At 49.6% G+C, this 23,064-nt stretch overlaps 1 protein-coding gene across 6 annotated transcripts in view; it reads right to left on the bottom strand.

Annotated features, from left to right (window-relative positions):
• Positions 1-2,834: 2,834 nt before the first annotated feature.
• The window catches only part of LOC148831366 (transducin-like enhancer protein 3-B), a 28,016-nt gene continuing 7,786 nt past the window's right edge, over positions 2,835-23,064 (bottom strand). Inside the window, exons 6-21 of one of the 6 annotated variants that reach the window (XM_088920537.1) lie at positions 20,391-20,453; positions 19,941-20,045; positions 14,487-14,691; positions 13,952-13,968; positions 11,624-11,746; positions 11,399-11,449; positions 10,645-10,797; positions 10,101-10,233; positions 9,485-9,654; positions 8,542-8,618; positions 7,729-7,978; positions 6,942-7,189; positions 6,551-6,698; positions 6,220-6,370; positions 5,400-5,476; positions 2,835-5,020 (exon numbers count right to left, since the gene is read on the bottom strand). In XM_088920537.1, the coding sequence (XP_088776663.1) occupies positions 4,913-5,020; positions 5,400-5,476; positions 6,220-6,370; positions 6,551-6,698; positions 6,942-7,189; positions 7,729-7,978; positions 8,542-8,618; positions 9,485-9,654; positions 10,101-10,233; positions 10,645-10,797; positions 11,399-11,449; positions 11,624-11,746; positions 13,952-13,968; positions 14,487-14,691; positions 19,941-20,045; positions 20,391-20,453 (2,079 nt within the window). In that variant the 3' untranslated portion in view covers positions 2,835-4,912. The remainder of the gene's footprint in view (positions 5,021-5,399; positions 5,477-6,219; positions 6,371-6,550; positions 6,699-6,941; positions 7,190-7,728; positions 7,979-8,541; positions 8,619-9,484; positions 9,655-10,100; positions 10,234-10,644; positions 10,798-11,398; positions 11,450-11,623; positions 11,747-13,951; positions 13,969-14,486; positions 14,692-19,940; positions 20,046-20,390; positions 20,454-23,064) is intronic. The other 5 variants (XM_088920539.1, XM_088920538.1, XM_088920540.1 and 2 more) reach the window with 5 other exon arrangements.

The raw sequence follows: 23,064 nt of genomic DNA, 5'->3' as shown, positions 1-23,064 counted from the left end.
GTTATCCTCATTCTACACCACAGGCTTTCTTATGCTTCTCTCTGTAGGCACCATTGGATAAAGCTGCCAGCTAAATTAAACATAACAAACAACTCCTTTTGACAATGTCTCACAAACAGGCCATGTTGAACTATACTAATATAAGATCACCTTATTCGCCATATACAATTTCTTGCATTAGGAATTTGTCTTTTTGAATACCCCAACTTGCTCTCCATGAGACACAAAGACAGGGAGACAAGCTTGGGGTCAGAGTGCAGGGTCAGCCATTTATACAGCACCCCTGGAGCAGCTGTATAAAGCAGGGGTTAAGGGCCTTGCTCAGGGGCCCAACGGAGTAGGATTCCCCTGCCGGCCGTAGTATGCGAACCAACAGCCTTCCAGCCACAGGCGCAAATCCTTAGCCACAGAGCTACCACACCGTCCCAAAAAGCCATATAAACCAGGTGATGTTCAGTGCTCAAGTGGGGCATGTTTTGCATCTTTCACTATTTATGCGAAAATTAACGTTTTTCTGAAGAGCTATTCTGACAGATTCTTCAACTCATTTTGCCAATTCAACTCAAATACCACTCGCAGAACACCTGGTGTGTTGTTCACAGGAAACTGCAGTATTTTTTTTCTCCCATTTCCTAAGGGGCGAAACTACCAAACAATCAAAGAGCCTTTCTGCTCACTATTTCTGAAGTGAAGCACTGTGCACACGGTCACAGAGATAGCGATGCTCACTGGGCACCCAGGGCAGGTCCAGGCTCTTCCTGAGCATGTGAGAGGAGACACAAAACACTGCTCCCTCACACCATTCCTCCAGCCCTATCAGCGTTCCCGTCTTACCAGATACCAGCACTGGATTTTCCGAGGAGAACCAGAGCGCCGGGAAACACAGGCAAGAGCTTTCCTGCAATCTCCTTTCCTTTAATGGTCCCGAGAGAAAGCTACAAGCTCTGCGCAGCTGAAAATCAAATTTAAATGCTCTTATAACCATTTACCGGTGCGCATTAGGTAAAACACGAGCATCTACAGGGCTGCTGCTGCCTCCTCTCCGGCGCGCAGCATGCCTTGTCATGTTCAATGCATCATCAGCCAGGCCCCCTGAAGGACACAGCACATGTTTGGCCCTGTGAAGGAGATGAGGTCCCCCCCCCCCCCTTCCCCCCAGCCGCACTGCACCCCTTCACAAGTGCAAATTAACAATAAGGCCCCCTGCCTCTAGTGCGGCAGTGCTAGTGAGCGTAGGCTGCCTCAGCCAAGCCGATCATTTCAACAAGAGAAAGATATTCCATCTCTATGTCCCCTTGGCTCTTCGGACTTCAACAGCGCGGCGACCTCACTGCGATGAGATAAAATGTTCTCACTTGCCCTCTCCGTTCACACAAGGTACAAGAACTACGGTTGCATCAACACCAGGAGCAGACCCAGATTTAGATCCAGGCTCCGAGAGGCAAGAAGCTTCCCATCAAAGAGCGCTGCCTCATCGTCAACATTGTGCAAAATTGCAAATCCTGCAACATCACGTTTCTATCAAGTAGCGCCCTAAGACTGCATTACTAAACCCAGAGCTGCAGCAAGAGACCCTCTGCATGTCACAGAAGGCACTATTGGAGCTGCAGGTTACAGTGTAGTCAGTTTAAACATCCTTTCAGATGTCAGTAAGTTTTACATCTGTACCTTCTGACCACAGGTATGACCAGGCATGAATGTGTCCAAGATCTTAAATGACTTTCTTCTAAATCTGAAGCACAAAATCACCAGAAAACCTTAGTTACACCCCACTCTCTTTCCAGTTATTTCAGTTAGACCACACACACAGTTAGGTCTTCATACACATTTAGGCAGACCTAAAAATGCCAAAACAGGAAGCCAAGGATGACCCGATGTCAAAATGAAAATGCCAGTTGACTTGTTTAATCAGAGCAGAGAGGGGTGAAATGTGGTTTATACCGAATTCAGCAAGGGATTCAAGGGCAGGAATGCTACTGAAGAAACCGTGAAACTGAGGTTGAAGGGCATAGAGTCTGAAATAAATCCCAAAGAGGTGCTCTTGTGCTAACTGACCTTAGGATGGTTGTTGCATTTATTAAGAAAGTGCAGTGACAGTAAAACATGTGGCAATAAAATTCAGGCCTTTTCTCAATTTCTTAGGCGCTACAATTTTTCCCACAACATGGCCCTAACCATGCATTCACATTCCCTGTTCATCCCATAACTTCCTAAACTCTCCTTCACAGACGAGGATCGTCCTGGAGTTTTAACAAAGCCCAGCTATAGAGGCCAGTTATCCGAGTACCTGGGAAAGTTGCCTCTTCAGACGGATGACCTCGAGTTCACTCCTGTGGATCTGCTTCGCCATCAGTTAAAACTTTGCATTTCAGAACTGGAACTAAAATACAGTTTCGGTGTAATGAAACGCCACCCATGCTCCAGCCTTTGCACACACTGAACAGAAATGCATGCATGCTGTCCGCAAACAGAGATGATTCAACTGATTTATTGACAAAAAGCTTTCTTTACTAAAAAATTACAGGGCTTAATTGTATCACTCTTACTCATGTCTTGCATTTAAGTGCCATTTCAGTATTGCTGGCTCATAACTGGAGACGAGCAAGGGAACTCAGCAACAGTATGAGGTTTTTAAGCATGGGTCAACAAGGGTTCAGACAGCAAGCACCGTTTTCAGAAATATGTCAGCTCTGCAGCCCTTCTCTAGCATCCAAAACAGGGCCGGACAAGCACCCCTGAAACCAAACACCTCAACCCTTTAACAGTTCTTGTGCAGTCATAAACTACACTTCCCTAGCCTGCTATGAGCCAGTTCAAATAAGTAAAAACAAAAGTTTTTTTTTGTACAAAAACAGTTTATTGAATTATTAACAACTGTACATTATCTTCAGTGATGACAAAGTTTGCTACATACTTTGGTGTGAGTTTGAGACAGTAAGTTGCTGACACTTTGAACCCAACTCCCTGGCTCCTTAGACTGAAGGGGAGGAAGGAGGTTGCTGTGGGGGTGAGGTGGCTGGGGAATCAGGGCTGCAGAAGTTCGCCTTTCAGGAAACATTCGACTCTTGCACTTCTGTCACCCATCACACTTCATGGGCTGAAGCGATTTCAGGACTGGTGGGGTCCAACACTCAAGTCCAGAACTGGACAAAATTTATATAAAAGGCTTCATGGATCTGACATTTCCATATTAAAAAAGTGACAATAATAAAGCAAAAAATAAAAAGCTCTTCAGTTAAGTCCATGGATGGACACTAAGGTTTCACAGGGCTCCATACAGCAATGGAGGTACTGCACTGCCTCAGAAAAGGGGAATCATTCATTACTCTGAGTGTGGGCCACAGCAACCAAAGAACCAAAAACCTGAAGGCAGACAAGACGGTACCAGCTCAGGTCTGAGCTTCTGACTGTTTAACTCAAAAGAAAAAAAAGATTTGCCACTTTAATACCTGGATCCCCTGAAGACATGAAGACCTGCTCAAGAAACAGATTTACGATGGCCGTGCCAAGACAGTGCTTGCAAACTCGAAATGCATGGTTCCTACTTGCGCCCCACAACGCACTGGGGGATCCTCAGTGCATCGCTGCAACCTTTTCAACATTCTAGGCTCTTCCGAGGCGTGGCAGGAGAAACGCCATTAACCGAAACACAGAGCGTGGCTCACCCCTCAAAACCAGATGAAGGAGCAACTCAAGCCAGGCCAGCACTGCAGTAGGATAAATGCCGGCTGCAAAACCGCACAACCCTACTGCATATACAGGCTACACTTCGGCAGATCCCTGCGAGCTCTTCGAGAAACATCCACAGGCTAATTACACCAGACTAACAACGGGAATCCAGACCGATCCCAGAAAAGAACACCATCACCCTGCAGATCAGTAGGTTCTTGCTCATTCCAGAGGGACAGACGATTGGATTCCACCAAGAGCCTGGGCTCTGCCTTCTTGTAAATCGCCGGTAAAATTAAGAAACGGGGCCAAGGGCGAACAGTCATGTGACCCCAATTTTACAATGTTTGTGAAGCTGCAAGGTTCCTGCTCCATGTCACCCTTTGCAGCCGCCTGCCCCTCCCCCCCACGCCAAGGCCGGTCCTTCAGCAAGCTTCTTCCTTGAGGCGCCTTATCAGAGCTCAGGTCAGCCCACACAGCAGCCGCACGAACAGGGTCCCTTGGCAAGAGCTTCAGCCGCACACATCCATAATAACCAGGAGGACGTCCGGAAACCATCGTTTTTCTCTTTTTTTAAAAAAAAAATTAAAAATCTGCATATTTTCCAGTTCAATAAATTCCACAAAAATTAGAATAAACCCACTTGCTTTCAATGAGATTTAGCCTGAAATGCATTTTTTAAAAAAATTAAAAAAGAAGAACGCTACCTTCCATCCCCAGTGACAACGGACGAGAGAAAACCCATCACAAGTGTACCGAGACACGCAAATATATATATATATAAAAGTGTCTTTAATACTCCATTATTTACACTTTTCACAAAAGACGTCCAAGGAGCACAGGAGCGTGGCTGGAAAAAAAAAACACAAAAATCGAAGCGCTGCTTCAGGGTGCGTTACAGAATGTCCTCAAGAGTAAAAAAAGATGATCTTCCACAATCCCAGGAAAAAAAAACACAAACAAAAAGACTATTCTCTGCTACAGTGCCTCAGGAGCTCCTGGCAGTCTGGAAGAGGCTGATGGCTGCTGCTGCTCACCCTTGGCGTGTCTCGTGTCCTTGGTGGCGCTCGGGCAGATGGACTCGGTGCCACAGCCAGCGGGGGTCCGAGCCGAGCTGCAGTGCCACCCCGCCCCACCCCGAGTCTGCAGCAACTCCCCCCTCGGTCAGTGTAGGGAGGAGGCAGGGGGGTTCAAGTAGCTCCCCTAGGTAACGGATACCCAGGTCCTTGGCAATTCCCACCAGCTAGTAGATCACTTCGTACACTGTGGCCTTCTTGTCACCCGAGCCCGTGACGATGTACTTATCATCTGCCGAAATGTCACAGCTCAAAACCGAGGAGGATTCCTTGGACTGCACCGAGAGGGGGGAGGGAGAAAAGAAAATGAGTTTGCATTTCTGTGGTTCAAAGAGGAATTATCTTACTGTCCTCTCACGTGGACAGAAGTCTAGTGCCCAGCACGGGCCACACGCGTGAGGCTGTAACGGAGGGTGTGTGAGCCGAGTCTGGCTGCGGGAAGACGATTTTAAGGTCCAACATCCCCTGGAGTGTAACTATTGCATCCTCCGAAACAAAATGATTAACTGGGCATTAAGGCAGAAATAAATGGCTACGAATGATGTTTCAGAAATTAATGGCTACAAATGATGTTTCTTGTATCCGTGTTGATAAAAAACGAATCAGTGCATATTCTAGCTCCCCTGCTGACGGCACAGTATTGATCCCACATACCTGGAATATGCTGGCTCCATAGGGAGTTCTCCAGGCATTCAGTAGATTGTCTTTCCCAGTGCTCACAAACCATTTACCTTTAATCAAGAAAATAAAATACACTTAGAATATTTTATTAGAGCAGAATCAAGGCTGTCCTGAAGAATCTGGTCGTCTGTCTTACTCTTTTACATTCTGCAGTGTGTGGTGGGAACACGCTTTTGGTGCCCCAGAGCATCTGCAGCCCTCTGACCCTTGTACATTAACTTCCAATTCTGCAGATCTCAGTCCTGGAGCTGGAGGGCTGTGGACTGTGTCCTCTGGTTTGTGCTCCAAAAGTCTTTGTTTCCAGCTGGGGGCTTTTTCAAAGTTGACTTTCAGCTCTTAAAAAGCTGAATGAGATCAGTAATTGGCATGAGCCCCATGTGCACGAGCGAGTTTCAGAGCACCTCTTATCCAGGTGTACTAGCTGAAATAAAACCAATTGGACTCAAGTGGAAAGAAAAGCACTTCATCAGTTGATCACCTATTAAGAAGAGCTGTTTAGCAAGAAATAAGGGAGCATATTTTAAATCAGCCACCTGACAAGAGCCTGCAGAAAGTTCTTTGGGCTGAAGTTGGACATCATAGCTCAAGTGCACCATATGCTTTGAAACCAAGGAATCAGTGCAAAACAGAAGTCTAAACCAGCCATCCTACCAGTTACAAGCGCCGATCAGCACTGGGTATGAGGGCCCAGCTGGAACACTAAGCAGCAGACACAGGGGTACTCCAGGGCAGGCACAGAGAACCACCCACCTGAGCGCTAACCATCAAGAGTCTGGCGCGATGGGGCACTTACCGCAGTAAGCAAACTTGAGAGACAGCACACAGCTCTCGTGCAGGTGCAGCTGGTACTTGTCGGGCTTTGTGTGGTGCAGGACCTCCACATTGCTGCTCTCCATGCCCACAGCTAGCCACTCCCCAGTAGGACAGTACCCCAGAGAGAAGATCTGCAATGCACAATCAGCACATAACAGTGTAGTTAAGAAACATCAGTACTAACAGCTATAAAGAACGTATATGACGTCATCACAATGTCATATAGGAGATATGTGATGTCATCACATACAGTATATGTATGGACACACAAAGTACTACAGCAGAGGCACAGGGAGTGGCCCCTCACACACCTGCGAGGTAAAGTCGTGCTGCTGAAGCTGCCGCCCCTCCCGCAGGTCCCACGAGCGCACCGTGTTGTCCAGCCCACCGGTCCACAGCTTGGTGCCGTCGTGAGAGATATCAATGCAGCTCGCGCCGTCCGTGTGCCCCTGGAACTGCCTGCAAACACAGGAGGGGCTCTCGGTTAAAGGGGCAGGCACAGCAAGACACTCAACACCTTCACCAAAGAAATGGGCAGACCACTTCCACAGCCTTTTCTTACACTTCACCACATTGCACAGACTGGAGATTGATCTTTTCAGATCGCTAGGGCTCGTTTTCTAAAAGCCTATCAGACTTCTTCCCTCCCTCGAACAGACATTGAAAAGCCAGGGCACAGCCCGAGGGGCGAGCGCTCCTCACCTGACCAGGGTCTGGTTGTGCAGGTCCCACACTGCGATGTTGCCGTCGCTGCAGCAGGAGAAGCAGACTTTGGCGTCGGGGCTGATGGCCAGTGCGTAGCAGGCCGGGGCCGAGGAGGTCAGCTCAGCCTTGATCCGGGGCGTCTGGGAGGCCAGGTCCCAGATGGTCAAAGTGCTGGCCTCGCCCCCGACGATCAGCGTGCGGCCGTCCGGCAGGAGCTTGCAGGAGCGGATGTAGTTATCCCTGTTCTGGGAGGCAGAGAGGCCGGGAGAGTGTGAGAGCGGTGTCCTCGCTGTGCGCGACAGGAGGAGAGAGAGAGAGAGAGAGAGAGAGAGAGAGAGCTCCGTCTACAGGGGAGAGACCAAGCTGGACGCTTTCCACGACCATGACGTGTCCTCCTTTAATGGGATCAATAGTGGCAGGCTTTTAAACGAATTAAACAGCGGTGTTACGTCGATATCAAGGCTAATTTTAAAGCAATTAAAATCATAGCGCTCTCTCCCCATGAGCAGAGCTTTTTTTTTAAAAAAAAAAATCAGCCTGGTCATTCCACAAGTTCATATAGAGAACCTAGGGATAGAGGTTTCATTTCTAAACTAATCGCTAAAAGGAAGCCACTGTGCGCCAGACAATGCTACAAAATCCCCCGAGCAGTTCACGTTGGTGTCTTTGATCTCATACGGATACGAGACTAAATTTACCGCCAGATTTTAAACTGAACACGGAAAGGAGCTCTATGGCCGGACTGGTCTGCGGTGCCCGCCTACCCCCCAGGAGCGCCACTCACCAGGCAGTCCAGCTGCGACACCGGGCTCTTGCTGCCCGGCTGGCTGATGTCCCAGATCTTGACGCAGCCCTTGCCGCCGGTGTAGACGTGGCGCGTGGGGTTGCTGATGGTGACGGCGCACACCACCTCGCCGTGGCTCAGCGTGTTGATCTGCCGGGCGTGGCGCGGGATCCCGGGGCCAATCAGGGCATCGGGCGGGAAGGGCACCGGCTGCATCTGCCCGTCCGCGCTGACGTGGAAGGAGTACGCCCTGCGGGGAGAGTGGGGCGCCTCAGCTCAGAGCCCAGAACCAAACCAGGCCTCCCCAGGCTGGGTTGATCCATTCAGAATTATAAATACAACAAAAGCGCTACAGGTGGGCCAGCCGATTCCCTTTCTTCATTAACACCTGACCGTGCAGCAAAAAAAAATGGTAATTTTGTCAAGACACTGTGCTTCTAGAAAGATCCACAGCTCGGCTGTACGCGGCCTCTATCACTACACTGCTAGCTTGGGCCCTGTTGTCAATAACAAGGCTCAGATGATGCGAGTTTTCTTGTTCCTTGCCTAAGTATGTTTCTCCCCACCTTTTCTTGTTTATTATTTTTACTGAAACCACATAATGTACATGGTGTGACCCCCGAGGCAGTGTCTGCAGTACGGTTTGCTCTGCAGGGCACTTTCAGGTTTCCTCGCCTGTGGGGTCGGGGTATAATTAAATAAAACGTTTTAAAAAAAGAATAGGCAGGTAGTTTTGCACAAAAAAAAAAAACGGGAGCAAATCTATACCTTCCAAATGAGGAAAACAAAGTGGGACGAACTGCGCTGACTTACGGTTTGCCACCCGAGATGGAGGTGAGGCTAGCAGGGAGGCCCGGGGCTCTCATGTGGGGGTGAGGATCAAACCCGGCCTACGAAACAGGACAGGAAACCGGTCACTGTCAGCTCACCCCTCCCCAGAGCGGGGAGCTTCCAGGGCAGAGAGAGTGCGCGATGGCTCAAAGAACAAAGAACGATTCTGGAGTGGGGAAAAAAAACGCATTTGACTATATGACGAACAGCGAGAGTGTGGGAGAAGATTTCTCGAAGGTTTCCACGAACAAAGAAGCACTGCTCCACCTATTCCCAGATATCCATCACACTCTGCAGCAAGATCTGTCGGAAAAACACGGCAGCACGTTCTTAGCTCCACACGGGAGCGACATTCAGAAAGGAATAAAAAGACCCAAATTACAAGACAAATGGTTTTCTTTCAGCGGTCACCGACAGGGTCTCTTCGGAGACACTAAACGCCGCGGAAGAAAGCTCTCCCAGCTGGCAGCGGCGACGAGGCAGCCCTGAAGAGGCACGGGGACGCGGAACACCCCGGAGCACTCTCGGCAGGTCGGCGCCGTCCCCGCGGAGGACCCCCGCTCTCGCGGCAGGAGGTCGGCGCCGTCCCCGCGGAGGACCCCCGCTCTCGCGGCAGGAGGTCGGCGCCGTCCCTGCGGAGGACCCCCGCTCTCGCGGCAGGAGGTCGGCGCCGTCCCCGCGGAGGACCCCCGCTCTCGCGGCAGGAGGTCCGCGCCGTCCCCGCGGAGGACCCCCGCTCTCGCGGCAGGAGGTCCGCGCCGTCCCCGCGGAGGACCCCCGCTCTCGCGGCAGGAGGTCCGCGCCGTCCCCGCGGAGGACCCCCGCTCTCGCGGCAGGAGGTCCGCGCCGTCCCCGCGGAGGACCCCCGCTCTCGCGGCAGGAGGTCCGCGCCGTCCCCGCGGAGGAAGAGCAGCACACCACTCACCATGGGAGAGCGCCCGTACGCCGCCGCCGCCGCGCTCATCTGGGGGGAGATGTGCAGGCCAGCGTAGACCCCCGGGCTGGTGAGGGAGCCGTTCATCTCGTGGTGCCCCATCATGGCGAAAGGCGCAGCATAGGACCCCGAGATGGAGAGGGGAGTCCGCAGGGCGGGGCCTACGGGGCGAGAGAGAGAGGGTGAACCCCGAGTGTGCTTCACAGCCGACCTGCTCCTCACACAGACGCGACACGGGCGCGTCTTACTGCGCGGTGGCCTGCAACAGAGGGCCTTAATCCCCATCCAAGAGACAGGCAATGTCTTCGAAACAGCAACGCAGGGCACGAGGAAACTAAACATGTCTAACGCAGTGGAATGAAAACCCAGACTTTTGGGATAATCAGGGAGAGGGGCTGAAGACTTTTGAAGAGTTTTGGGACTCTAATTTCACATTGCGGTGCAGCAATGTGAACATTCGAAAGCTTCTCCTGGGTCAAGACTTACAGCAGACTGCTTTGCAAGCTCTTATTGCACATCTGAATAATGTGAGCCCTTTTCACAGCTTCCCTGACAAGTCCCCCCCAGTCTGAGGCAGAGCACAGCGGGTACAGAGTAATGTTAGTACCTAGGCCCTCCATACCGGGGGGCTTGCCCAGGATGGGCCGCAGCCCAGGGGTGGTACTCGTGCCAGGGGTGGGGGCATCATTCCGCGGCGTCGGCGTGTTCGATTTCAGGCCGGGGGTGGAGGACTTGTCGTTCTGTACGGAAGGAGAGAGAACAAAATGAAAAATCACCATTTCGGCGGCGGCAGCCGCAGAGGATAAATCCAAAGTGACAGTCCGGCTGCGAGCGCAGCATAATCCAATCTAACTCTGACAGCCTGTTATTGCTGCAAAGCTACAAGGCCACTATTAAAAAGGAGATGCCCCAAGACAAGAGTGGGAGAACCTCAGGCTTTTTATAGCTTCCCCCTTCCCTATTATAACTCTGTTCCAAACTGAATGCATGGACTGGCTATGCAAACTTGCATACTAACCCACAAAACCCGACTAATCTCATTAGAGAAGAAAACTGCGAGGGTTTCGAAGGGGTTCGGTGTTTCCCCCTCCCTCCCCCCAGTAGATCGGATCAGCGAGATTCTGCTGAACCCCGTTCCGAGCTGCACTCACGTGAACGAGCTCCTTGGTTTTGGAGGAGGGGGTGCTGCTGGAGGAGGCCACGGAGGCAGGGCTGTTGGGGGCGTCTTTCTTCAGCGCCCGCGATTTATCCAGACCGTTCTCGGGGGGCGAGTGTGCCGGGCTGACGCGGGGAGTAGCGGGATCCTGTACCCAAGGCAGAGAGAAGAGCACTTGAACTCCGACGCACGCACCCTCTCTCACGGCGCACACCCAGACCAGCGAGCTCCCATCTTTCCGCAGGAGCCCGACTCAGCCTGATGCATATTTCAAAAGTAGCACTAAAACAGACTGACGGGCAAAAATGAACTCTTAAATCTAGGGATCTGTAATATTAACGACGGCAGTTTAGTGCAGCCACATTTCTTTTTATTTCCTCATTATGAGCGTGCAATCAAAAACAAAAATTGAACTCTGACCTTTCAGAGTCTAACTTTCAGCTTGCACCGTTATGAACAGATGAAGGGCTTTCTGAATAAGTCCCGTGCAAAAAGAAACTTCAATTCTCTAAAGTGCCGTCTCAGTTCATCTTAAGGATTTGCAGCCAAAAGGGAAAACGTGTGCTATTATTGCTAGATTAAAATTCTCTATATTCCCAGCATAAAGTGCAGCCTCTGGCAGTTCATGTCAAGTATAAAACCCTTTTAAAAAAAGCTCGCAGACTCTTGCCTACCTCTACAAAGAATAATCTCCTTAAAACTGGTTCTGTACATGAGCTAAAGACACCGTACAAGCCAGCTGGTCTCACCTCATTGGACACATCGACCACCAGGTCATCACTCTTGTCTCCATCGCTGTCCTGTTCAGAGAGAAACAGACAGTGAGGCCAGGCGACAGGCACAGCAAGTCGGCTGCCATTCACAGAGCAAGGAAAACCAGGACTTTCGCCTGTACTAATCTCCTCGGTGAAGACCGCAACACAGAGCAAGCACTGGAGCCCACAAAGGGTGGGAGAATCGTCAAAAATACGTACATATCTGCTCATGTTGTCTTTCTCCTCGACTTTGCGTTTCTTGGTGTCGATGCCGTAGTCGGAGGAGCCACGATGTTTCTCGCTGGCTGCCCGCAGGCTATCGGACGGTGACACGGAGTTATTCTGCAACCACAAGGAAAAAAAAAAAAGATTAAATCAGCCACCTGCCAGATCCATCAAAATACAGTGCCTTTAAACAAATGGCCCTTAAGGCCTACAAATCAATTCTGGCCACTTAAAATGGGTTAAAAATCCTGTTGTCTTTTTTTAAATGAGATGTACTGCCTTTGTCTGTCTGAGACTCTGCCAGAATGTTTGGAATAAACCTGCAGAGCAAACACCTTTTGTAGGAGCAGCGGAGATCACAGCACCAGGACATCGTGGTAAAACGAAAAGGGCCCGACGATGCAACGCAGCCGCCAGACAACACCCTGGCCAGCTCCCCGGCACACCTCCGGGTGCATTCACTAAAGGGCTGTCTCAGGCTCATGATGAATGGGGCGGACAGGCAAACGGATTCAGAATCCCAGGGTGGCCTTCTCAAAGCAGCAGAGCATAACAGCCACAATGCTCATCCGCTGATTGACTCGACTGGGTACCTAGCAGGGCCCGTCTCCAGATAATACCCACATCCCCCACCCTCACAAGAACACGAATTACACCCCCAGGAGTAGCGCCGACGTTCGGATGCAGTGCCGTGGTGTACGAGTTTATATGCAAAAGAACCGAAGCCGTGCAGGCAGCCGCAAACCATCTTAAGAGTCTGAAATGGAAGATAAGCTGACTGTGCAGAAGAAGGTTTACTTCACTGCAAAGACGTTGTAGCAAAAAAAACAACAACAAACATTTCCATCACAGAGGTAAACTAACCACCACAGAGAAGAATGACTCAACTGGAAAGGGGGAGGGAGGGGTTTCTTCTCTGCAGTCTCACTGCCCCTGCCTCTACAAAAACACGAGCCCCCCCTCGGTGCGGAGGCGCGCTCCAGCACCCGGCTGAACGGCAGGCCTTCCTCTTTAGCCCGTGAGGCTGGCCGAGCAAGCGGCGTGGCGTCGGGCTCCCCGAGCAGCCGAGTCAGGCGACTTATTGTGGGCACGGGACCAGCAAGCTTCGGATTATTCACTGCCGCTGATCGGTCTTCCACGGAAAGATGATAAAAAAAAAATCGGCAAGCGAGGAGGGCCATTCCCTGCTCCGTGAGCGGCTCAGGCCGTCCGCTCTCGCGTGGACAGGGAACACCGAGTACTGCCAGGGCCGGCGATCGATGCCGAGCAGAGCTGGCAATCCCTGGAGCTCGCCGGCTATTTTTGTGGTTGTTAAAAAAAAAAAAGAGAAGGATTCGAGAGCTGGGAGAAAGGATGTGACTGGGCAGCGTCCAGGGAGCCAGCGGAAGGGCTCTCCAGGCAGCGTGCTGCTTTCTTGGACAGATTACAAAGACATTCAAGTCGTCGAGCCTCTTTAGCGAAGTCCTAAATATGTACATGAATGTTGCTATTGTCAAGGAGTCTGTAGCACACCGCTTTTTTTTTTTTACCATTAGAACAAACCGAAATGAAGCGCCCGGCCGGTTTTTTTGGCCTCGGGTAGCGGCCCGTCCTCTCTCGCAGGGCCGAGTGTCTGGTTAATGGCCTGACCTTTACGGGCCTGCTTCAACGCGACCCGACAACCAAAGTCACCGCCGGCGCGATCGGATGACCCCGCAGGACAACGAGCCCACTCTGACGGGAGAGCAGAATGGCAGTGCCGCTAATCACCGGAGGAGTTTAATTTCTTCAGACATGACTGCCCCCATTCACGAGGCGCATTCAATTGAAACACAATCTTACAGCTCCAGCGCAATCCATCACGAAGGTTTAAGCCCATCTAATAAACGGCTTACAAGGCCAAGGGGATGAACAGAAGGAAACAATTCCGTATTTGTATTCATAAATATTTACTGGAAGCAGCGAGAGAGGGAGGGCGGGAGGGAGGAAGGAATAAATCCCTCCAAAAGGGGAGTTGAAAGTCTTTTTTAATTGTGATGAAATTATAGAACTGCTAATCCCCATCCTATGATTTTCTACCTGGATTAGACAGCACCAGCCTTCTATTTTACAATCCCTTTGTTCCCAATTTTATCATTTTAAACAGCTTACAGAATATAATAATTCTGCTTTGAAACGCGTACTGACAGACGCTTCCCGAAAGATACAAAAAGGTTCATTTTTATATATATATACTCACACAACATGACCGAACCCCCCCCCCCACCACCACACACACACACACACACTACATGTCATGCATCTTACGCCGTTAGGATGTAATGTCATGATCTTGAAACTCACCGTGCTGGATTCTCGCTCTTTTACCAAGGGAAGCGCAAGAGGAGAGTGAAAAGATGATTGGCCAAGAAAGGGGGGGGGGGAAAAAGGAGAGAAAGAGAAATTAGTATACGCATGAAAGGTAAACCGATTTTCCAGCTCTAGCCATGAAAGCAGCCCCGGTTATAAAACAAGCTGATGAAATTTCTGTTACGCGAGGACAATGCTCGACGATTTCCTGCTCAACACCAGGTGACACGGGCAAGTTTTCATCAAATCCAGTCTGATGTTGACTGACCCGGGCTGTTTCAATCACACTTTTAGCACCTTATTGCCCACAGCAGGGATCTTGTGATTCTCTTTGTTACACCAATACGACTGGCAGCCTCCGATGTCTAGACTATCACCACCTGATTGGCTGACACTGGCCTAGCTGCAGTATGCAGACACACCCAACACCACCGTATCGTCGGCCTTCACTAGTGATGCACTAGCCACCCACTATAGCAACGGAGGCCCCCAGAGCGGCCCCCGGAGCGGCGCCCAGTCAGCTCCTCACCTCTATGCTCCAGGTCGTGGTGGTTCTTCTCGTCCTTCACCGGCAGGTGGGCCTGACTGCCCAGCGCCCCCAGGGCCAGCAGGCCGGAGCCCGAGCCCGTCACCGGAGGGATGCCGGGGGGCTGCAGCCCTGAGGGGTGCGGGGGGAGCTGGACCGGGGGTCCATGAGCCGCGTGAGAGAGGTGCTGGGCCTGGAGCTGCTGCTGCTGTGGACAAACATACCGCAAGTGGGTCGGCAGAAATAACCAAGAGGCGCCAGGCGAGGCCGATCCAGACCCGGTTCCGGACAGTTCAGTGTAGGGACGGGCCGTCGTTAATGTATTTTCCCCCACCCGGGCCAAGCGAGGTTATCAAGTTCAGATTAGTCCCACTGTAAGACTAAATCTCAACATCTGAGGACAGAAGACACTCCTGCATCCATCAAAAAAAAAAAAGAAAGAAGCTCAACCAACTTGATTAAGAGTAATCTAACCTTTAAAATACCAATATGTTGTGCATTCTGAGCACCAACCAACAAGCTGTTGCCAGCTTAGAAGTGTACTTCATGTCGGTAAAGTAAAAAAAAATGACAAACGTCAGGCAGTTGCAGATGTTTCACTATTATTTTTTAAATGAGCTCTGCTCACTGTGCGTCTATTTTAATTAAAACAGTACAGCAGAAACGCAGAGCAGGATCCTGGGTCTGTTTCAGGAGATGACAGATGCCTGCTTTCTGTTAAACCCTTGGCTTGACAATGCCTGCTCTTTAAATACGGGGGGGGGAACCCTGGAAGATGCTATTTTTATGCAGTTTCACAAAACCGTAGCAAAGCTGTCCACAAAACCAGACTTTTAGCACCCAAGACGCCAAACCAGCAGCTGTTGGGATCTGAACAAGCAGCCATTCCAACAGGCAGAAGCGCAGCCCAGCCCTTCCAGACTGACATCAATATTTCAGCATTTAAAAAGACTTTGGAAATGGATGGGAGTTAAAAGGCACTCAGCATGTAAACAAGCACTTTATAGGAAGGTTAAATAATACTTAACAGAACCCCCAATAAGGACCTCGGCTATTTATTACCATCCTTGAGCACACTAAATTATTCAACTGCCATTGCGGCATGTGTGCTCACTCCAGTCCAATATTTTGCTTTACTTAGCATTGTTTTTGCACTAAACATACCAGCGGAAAATTATTTCATGCTTGAAAGCTCAAGCCGTCTCTGCTCCTACTCGGGAGGCGTGGCTCCCTGACTGAAGGCGAAGTGAGAGTGAGGGGGTAAATCTGATTCTTCATCTGCTGAACACTCTCGCATCAGAGACGCTTGTTAGTAAATGGTCTAAAGAAGGGATTTTTTTTTTTTTTTGCTCGTCTCAGCTCCGGTTCAGGGAGAATATCTAAAACTACAGGATGGGGGCTCCCTTGTGGCTCCATCAGCAAAGGTGCTCACCCCAAGGGCCTGTCGGTTCTCTGCAACACAGCAACCTGCTCGACCTCCCAGGTGTGCGTAGACGTACAGGGCTTTAGAAGAGGCACGCTGTGCCGCCCGCAGTGTGACCATTGGCTCAAAGGTGGGCGTGTCAGAGGAATCTGCCTATACTTCCTCATTCCCCCGTGTGCGGTCACAGGGTTTGCGGCCTTCAGCCGAAATGAGAAAAACAAAAGCTCTGATGGTGGCTCCGAATCAGGTGAGCCCAGTATGTGATCTCCTGTCACAGCCTGAGGAACAGTGAGCCTGTCTCCCAATAATGCTCCATCCGCCTACAGTATATGTCAATATTTTATAATATGTCTTTGTTGTAAATGTCTGTAATATGTCTGTAGATTTTATTTTACTTTTATTTTGTTTAATGTAAATATTACTTTTATTTGCTTTGGCAACACTGATTGTCATGCTAATAAAGCACCTTGAATTGAATTGAATATAATGAACACATAACTGGCTCTAAATTCAAAACGCATATTTTTCGCATATGAAGAACGTTTTGCATCTTTACCCTGAGCTGTCTCCTTATAACAGATAGACAAACTCTGTAACGTATGGAGTGTAGGTTAAATAATTTCTGTACGGCACACTCAAATTACACTTTAGATGAATGGACACTTAGACACATATAAGAACCTCCCAAAATACTCCCAGCCAGATCAGATACCAATCTGGGTATGATGGCGTCAGGACAGAGGGCTTATTGGTATAGGGATCAAGAATCAAGGAACTACAGGCAGCAAACCCCTGTTGCAGGAGGGAAATCCCCATTCAATCTAAACAACCTTCCTAATGAGGAACTGTATAGGCAGAACCCAAGGGAACAATATCAAGAGGCCTAATTATGAAGCCAGAATTAGAGAAGAATATACCTAATTTAATATTCTGGGTCCAAAACCTGGGGTCTTTGTATTTTTTTTTAATCTGTGATCAAGACTACAGCATTTTTGCAACTAAAAAATAATGCAATGAACAAATTAGCCAAGTGAGTTTTCACATCAAGTTTCAGCCACACACAATACATGCTTCGAACCGCATGGAAGGTCATTTTTTCCCCAAAAACGTGGTCTTTCACCAGAGCCCAAAATTCCGTGACAATCCATGCACGTTCGATCATCAACAATCATCAAATGCAAGCACATTAGATAAAGCATGGAATGTTTGCAAAATCACTGTTCACAAACCGTAAAATGCAGAGGAGGAAGGTTCATTTGACACTGAACTTTTCTCAGTGGAAATCTGCAGCGGCTGTCCCATCTTAACTATACCACCAACACACTTCTTTTGAGTTGCAAAGAAGAGAAAAAAATATCGTAGTCCAGAGCATGGGGATGCAACCCGCACATTATGCCTTTCTAAAAGGTGCAGTTCCAGAAGTCCGGAAAATCACAGCTTTCAGCATGGAGCTCCATAAAAAAGTCAGTAAGCATGACAATGGTTTCTTGCAGTTCTAAAGACATTCCAGCATAACTTGCTCTGGAAATTCTCCTGTAGAGCTGGATGGCTCTCTCTTCCAGCCTGGCCAAGGAAACACCCCCTGAAAACCGAGTGCGCCATCAGGACAGGGCCCTTCTCCAACTTGAAACCCACAGAGGGAGCTGTAACGGTAGAAGCAGCAGAAGACCAATTCCGACATGTCCTAGATGCATGCCGTTAAGGGCTCCTGGGACCCCAGCTTTGGGGATTGCAATGGACTCATCTCAGCAGCTGGCTTGTCTTACTCTTATGCAAACTGCTGGGCGAGAGCTCATCTACTTCGCCCTTTGAAATATTCATGACAGTTTTGGCACGTTTACCGAGGCTGAACAGAATGAACAATGCCCCCTTTCTAAAAATAAAGTCTTTCCTCTTCATAGCAAGTCTAACACTGGGACTCCCAATCAGGATTTTAACCCAGCCTGGAACCCTAGGGTTAAGAAACGATTGTGGTGGACTATAAAAAAAAAAGAGAAGAATGACAATATATTCAGGTTTAATAACGCTTTACACACCACAGAACATGTGGGGGAGACAATCCTGTCTGACAATACGTTAATAAAATATTCAACGCCAAAGGAGATGAGACGGAAAACAGCCTTCAGTCAGAATCCACTTTTAAAACATCTGTTTTGCAATCAATACGTCAGGGAAACATTTTCCAGACCTATTTCAGTCATATTTCATCGCAGGCAGATTATTTTAACACCACCTCTTTCTAGATGCTGGATCAGAGCCTACATTTTCTTCCCGAAATACAGATTTGATTCTACCCATCCACTGCATAAACTCCAACCTTCTAGCCAACTTCCTCCGCACAACAAAACAAGCGAACCCGTGCCGATACATCTGGGTACTTCTAAACCCGATAACACTGCGACAGCGTTGCAGGGAATTTGCAAATCTTGCATCAAAGTCGGGCTCGCACAGTAATATCCTCTAGGGGAAAAAAAGCAACATCTATTAGGCGCATGCAAACTACGATATGGAAATACAAATTTGAAAAGCAAATACACCTGGCTTAAAAAAAAAAAAGTCATGCACTGCATTAACTTGAACTGGCAAACAAAGGATACTCCGTTTGCTACCATTATGAAGATTTATAGACCTTGGGGTTTCACTTCACTGATGAAAAGGTGTTGTTAGGATTATTGGAAAAACCGTCACGCTGCCTTAAACGGTCAACAGTTTCCGATTCCATCTCTGTCCACGTACCGCCTCGCTCCTCTCTCCTCACTAGATCCCGACTCGCGCTGAACCTGAATGCGAGCCGCCCGGCCCCTCTCTGGGCAAACACTGACCTCCCGCCATCGCTCTCCCACAGAACACAGCAGCAAAAGCGGACTGGACTGCCTGGGGCCTCCAGCGATCGGGGGGCCAGTCGTGCCGACAGCGGGAGAGCAGGAACGCCGCCCCCCGCCAGCCTCCTTCAGCCAGATTTAAGGAAGCAATTACCTTGAAAATGGGGGGAAGGGGGGGGGGGGGGGGGCACTGTCCTTCACTCATTTGCCTTAATTGAATTCCAATATCTACCTCCCAGCTGCCCCTAACCCGACTCCCAAGCCTCCTAACGACCGCTTTCAAGAAAGGCTCCTCAAAACGGGATCAGGCTCTTTTCTTTTGTAGTCTTTTTAAGGAAAAAAAATAGCCAATTTGATCAGACAAAAGAATTGATCATTTCATCCCTCTGCAGGCTATAACTTCCATTTGCTTTATGCAAGTCCCCATCTACAATGGAACTAGGGTGGATTCCAAAAAAACAAATGCAGAAGGATAGAATGAGTTTGGTTCTACACAATTTTTTTTGTGTCTCCTCACTGAGTCTACTGTGGGTGTAGCCAAAAGAGAGCACACGGACACTGGCTTTTAATTCTCTAAGCTATGTGGGTCAACAGTAACGGACAAACCGAACTCCACACGGTAATCCAATTAAAGCAATACTTTCTGCACGTTATCAGTCCGAGCATCCAATCTGATGATTCTTTCTAGAATAAAGATCTCCCGCCCCAGGCCAAAATTAAAACAAGGGACAGCCACTGCAGATTTCTCACCCCACAGCCCTTACACACGGGATGGCAGAACATACGAATGATCACATTAAAACATAAGACGAAAAGGCGACCTACTTGAGAATCAAAAATTAAATTACACATTAGCACATCAGGAATTAAAAAAAAAACCAACAAAACCATTCATGACAGAGCCAAATCTGCACACAGTGGAGAAAGCTGAGCAGAGGACAGAGTGAATCGTGCTTAGTGGGCACATGCGCTGTGCTGATGGGGCAAAATCTCCTCGCAGCAGTGAGGGAGATGTCTCCGCGCCTTCCCACACCTGAGGGGCAGGGCTGATGACAAGTAGTGGGGGGGAGGGGGCACTGACTGAGGGAGGCACGACGCCTGCAGGTCCGAGCTGCGGGAGCAGGAGCTGTTCTCCGGACAGCCCTCTCCCCTTGGCCGTGCGCAGATTTGCCCCTGGCGGTGGTAAATGAAGGAATAAGAGGGTATACACACGGTGAGAGGCAGATTGGGAAGTCCACGTACCCCGATGATGGCATTCAGCTCGGTCATTGTCACTTGCTTGGCACGCTCAACAGCCTGCGCAACCTGCTGTTGGTGCTGCAAGGGGAGAGGAGACAGAAGTGAGTGAGGGACAGACAAGCAAGACGCAGGCACTGGTTTCACACACTGCAGCGAGAGCGCCGCAGGGCTCCCCACAACTCCCCCCTGCCTAAAATGCACCAAATAAGAGGTCCCTTTAAGAAAAGGGAGAAGACAAGTTCCCCCCCCCCACTTAAGATGCGGCTGTTTGGCGTTTTCACACCTCGGTGTAATCTAAGACATCTGTAAAATCAGGTCAATCCTTCGTTCCTAAACATGTAGGCATCGACACAAATTCACGTAAAAACGCCAATTCCGAAATGAAGACTGGAAAAAAAAATTAACGCTGCTTCTGAAACTCACCTCTTGTGACAGAAAAGGCATGATCTGAGCTAGGATTGCATTAAGCCGTTTAGCAATCTCGGTCTGGAAAAGAAGGGAGAGAAAATGAGGATGAATATCAAGACTACTTCATACAACCTCTTTAAGAGGGGAAAAAGGCTAATTACCATTCCATCTGGGGAAGGCTGCTTTGCAATTATTTTGCAGAGATATGCAATTTAGCTTTATAAAGTTTAGAAAAAAGCAAACATCTCAAAATACCAAATGTGGAGAGAATGTATTCGGGAAGAATGGGGAGTGAACACCTGTGCTGCCCCTTAATTTGTTTCATTTCCAGGTAAGAGCTCATTAATTCTGGGAAGGTCTTACAAAACCTCTGCTTACACCGTGCATTCGCTAAAAAATGGTAACAACTATCGCGTTTTGGTAGCACAAAAATGAGGGGAAAATGAATCAAATCGGAGCATGAAAATCAGAATGGATATTTACAAAGCAAACAAAAGTCTCAACTATGCATCTGCCACCACAGGGACAGCAACCCCCCCCATGAGATACTCTGAATAGACCCCCCGCCCCCACCTCTCTCCCTTTCACAAGCATTCCACGATGCACAACCGGAGATCCATGAAATATTTAAACCCTTTAAATGAGCTCCATTGATGGCACGTCTTTGTGTAGCGAGTGTAATCGCCAGGGGTCTGCTCTGCCTGCATGACCTCTGACTCCCGAGAAAAACACCCGAGAGCCACTGAACATGCGCCCTGCCTGCCTCACGCTGCAAGAGCACCGCTCGCGGAGAGCAACGGCCCCCAGGTAGTGCACCTTGGAGAGCAAAGAGAATTCCGCCGTCATCTTAGACTGGCAGCAGGTGTACACCCGCTCCACGAGCAGTCGCGAAGTCGGGCAGCTCGTTTCCGCATGCAGACAGACAAAGTGCGGGTCCCCTGCCACAGCCCAGCGTACACCTCCTTAGACTAGAGTGCACCTCCTGTAACACGCCCACTCCCTCTCGTCTATCCCCGAGGTCCAGAGCCACAGCCCCCCTCCCCTTCCTGCCCCGGCTGGCTCCAATCTCCATTTCCTTGGCCCCGGCTCCGGGTTGCCACAGCAACGCCAGCAGCCCCTATCTCCCTGCGATCATTATGTAAATTGCTCCCTCAGCTTGACCGTAACAGGCTGTAAAATCATATTACGTGCACAGAGGCAGGTCATTAAATTGAATTTTTGGGCTGTCGATCAGATCAGCTCCGCAAATTAATGGTGGATAAGAGGGGTCTGGGGGAGGGGGGGAGTCGAGTAGACAAGAGGGCTCCAGCAACACCCCACCCGCCCACCCCTGCTCCCAGGGCGGCAGTTTTTTCACATAACAAGCAGTCCTCCTCAGCACCATTTTTTCTGAATCAACACAGTTACTACAAGTGTGTGAAAAGCCTTGCAGGACATTACCAGAAGGCCATAGGATTACGCTGCCTTTAATAGGTGCGCAGGGCCGCAACAGTACCCCTTCTTCAAGCCCAGCTGGAGCTCGCCTGCCTCCTCCTCCTCCCCAGAAGATCCAGGTGATGACTTACACACAGCACCCGGACCTTCACTGCTGCACACGCCATCAGCAACAGCAGCTCCCAAGAGCTCGGCAACAGACAGCCCGTGTTGATGGCTGCCTGCGTTCCAGATTCTTTTGTGCACCTTTTGTTCCAACAAGAAAACTTGGACGGCAACTCGTGTAAAAGCACCAATTAATTCAGTCCCCCAATCTTGAGCCCACACCCCATCCCAGTGCTGGCAGGACTCTCCAATGAATATGTAATCAGACCATCCAAGACACTTCAGCTACCAGGGAGAGAAGCATGGCGATACAGCACGAGCACAGCTACCCCCATACAAAACCCTTCCTCGACAGCGCGCTCTACAAGAAAGAGAACGAGCCCCTGCACTGGGGAAGAGGCAGGGAGGCAAGAACAGCCCACGTTCAAGAACAAACGCGAAGCCTGGAATACAACCGCAGTAACTGACTTGTCCAGCACGTATAAGGAAACCGCGACGACGACAGCTGCCGTAGAGAAAGAAAGCTGCTCAGATTGCTGGCCGATACCGAAGATGGCAGAAGATCAAATCCTTTCAGGCCAGTCTACTTCACCGCCACCGTCTAACTTCAACCGGTACCACAAAGGCGAGCTGCAAAACTCTGATGGAAGACACAGCGCTTTAGCAAATCCAGAATTTGTGAAGATGCCCGGAATGCGCTCCTCTGGGTCCTTTAGTATTCTACAGCAACGCTTGGCGCCAGTACAAGTCATTAGAGAGTGAATCAACATTTGCTTAAATGAGGGATCAGCTCGATTTGGTCGATTTTGTGGGGGGGAAGTCCCAGGAAAGAGCACTGTGATCGGCGTTTGCCGTTTTAGACAACTGGTACGAAGCTAAAAGAAAAAAAAACCCACAATGAACTAAAAAAAAAAAAAAGATAAGCAAAAAGATAAAAAGGCCCAGTTTCCATTGTGTGTGGTGCAGCAAGCTTTTAGCACCGGATAAAAATAGGATATTGTCACTTTAAGCCAATGAAAGCAGAGCCCTTGAGCAGCGAGCTCTGAGCTCTGGTACACAATTACAGGTACTCGGAGCTGTCTAGCACTGCTTCAAGAGCGCTCTCAGGCCGGCCTGTCAATGGCATGTTGAAAGCTATTTGCCCTGTTGC

This window comes from Atractosteus spatula, chromosome 7 (genome assembly GCF_055471065.1).
Source record: "Atractosteus spatula isolate fAtrSpa1 chromosome 7, fAtrSpa1.hap1, whole genome shotgun sequence".
NCBI classification, from domain to species: Eukaryota; Metazoa; Chordata; class Actinopteri; order Semionotiformes; family Lepisosteidae; genus Atractosteus; species Atractosteus spatula.
The sequence above is the reverse complement of the archived record's forward strand: the minus strand, read 5'-3'. Positions and strand labels throughout refer to the sequence as shown.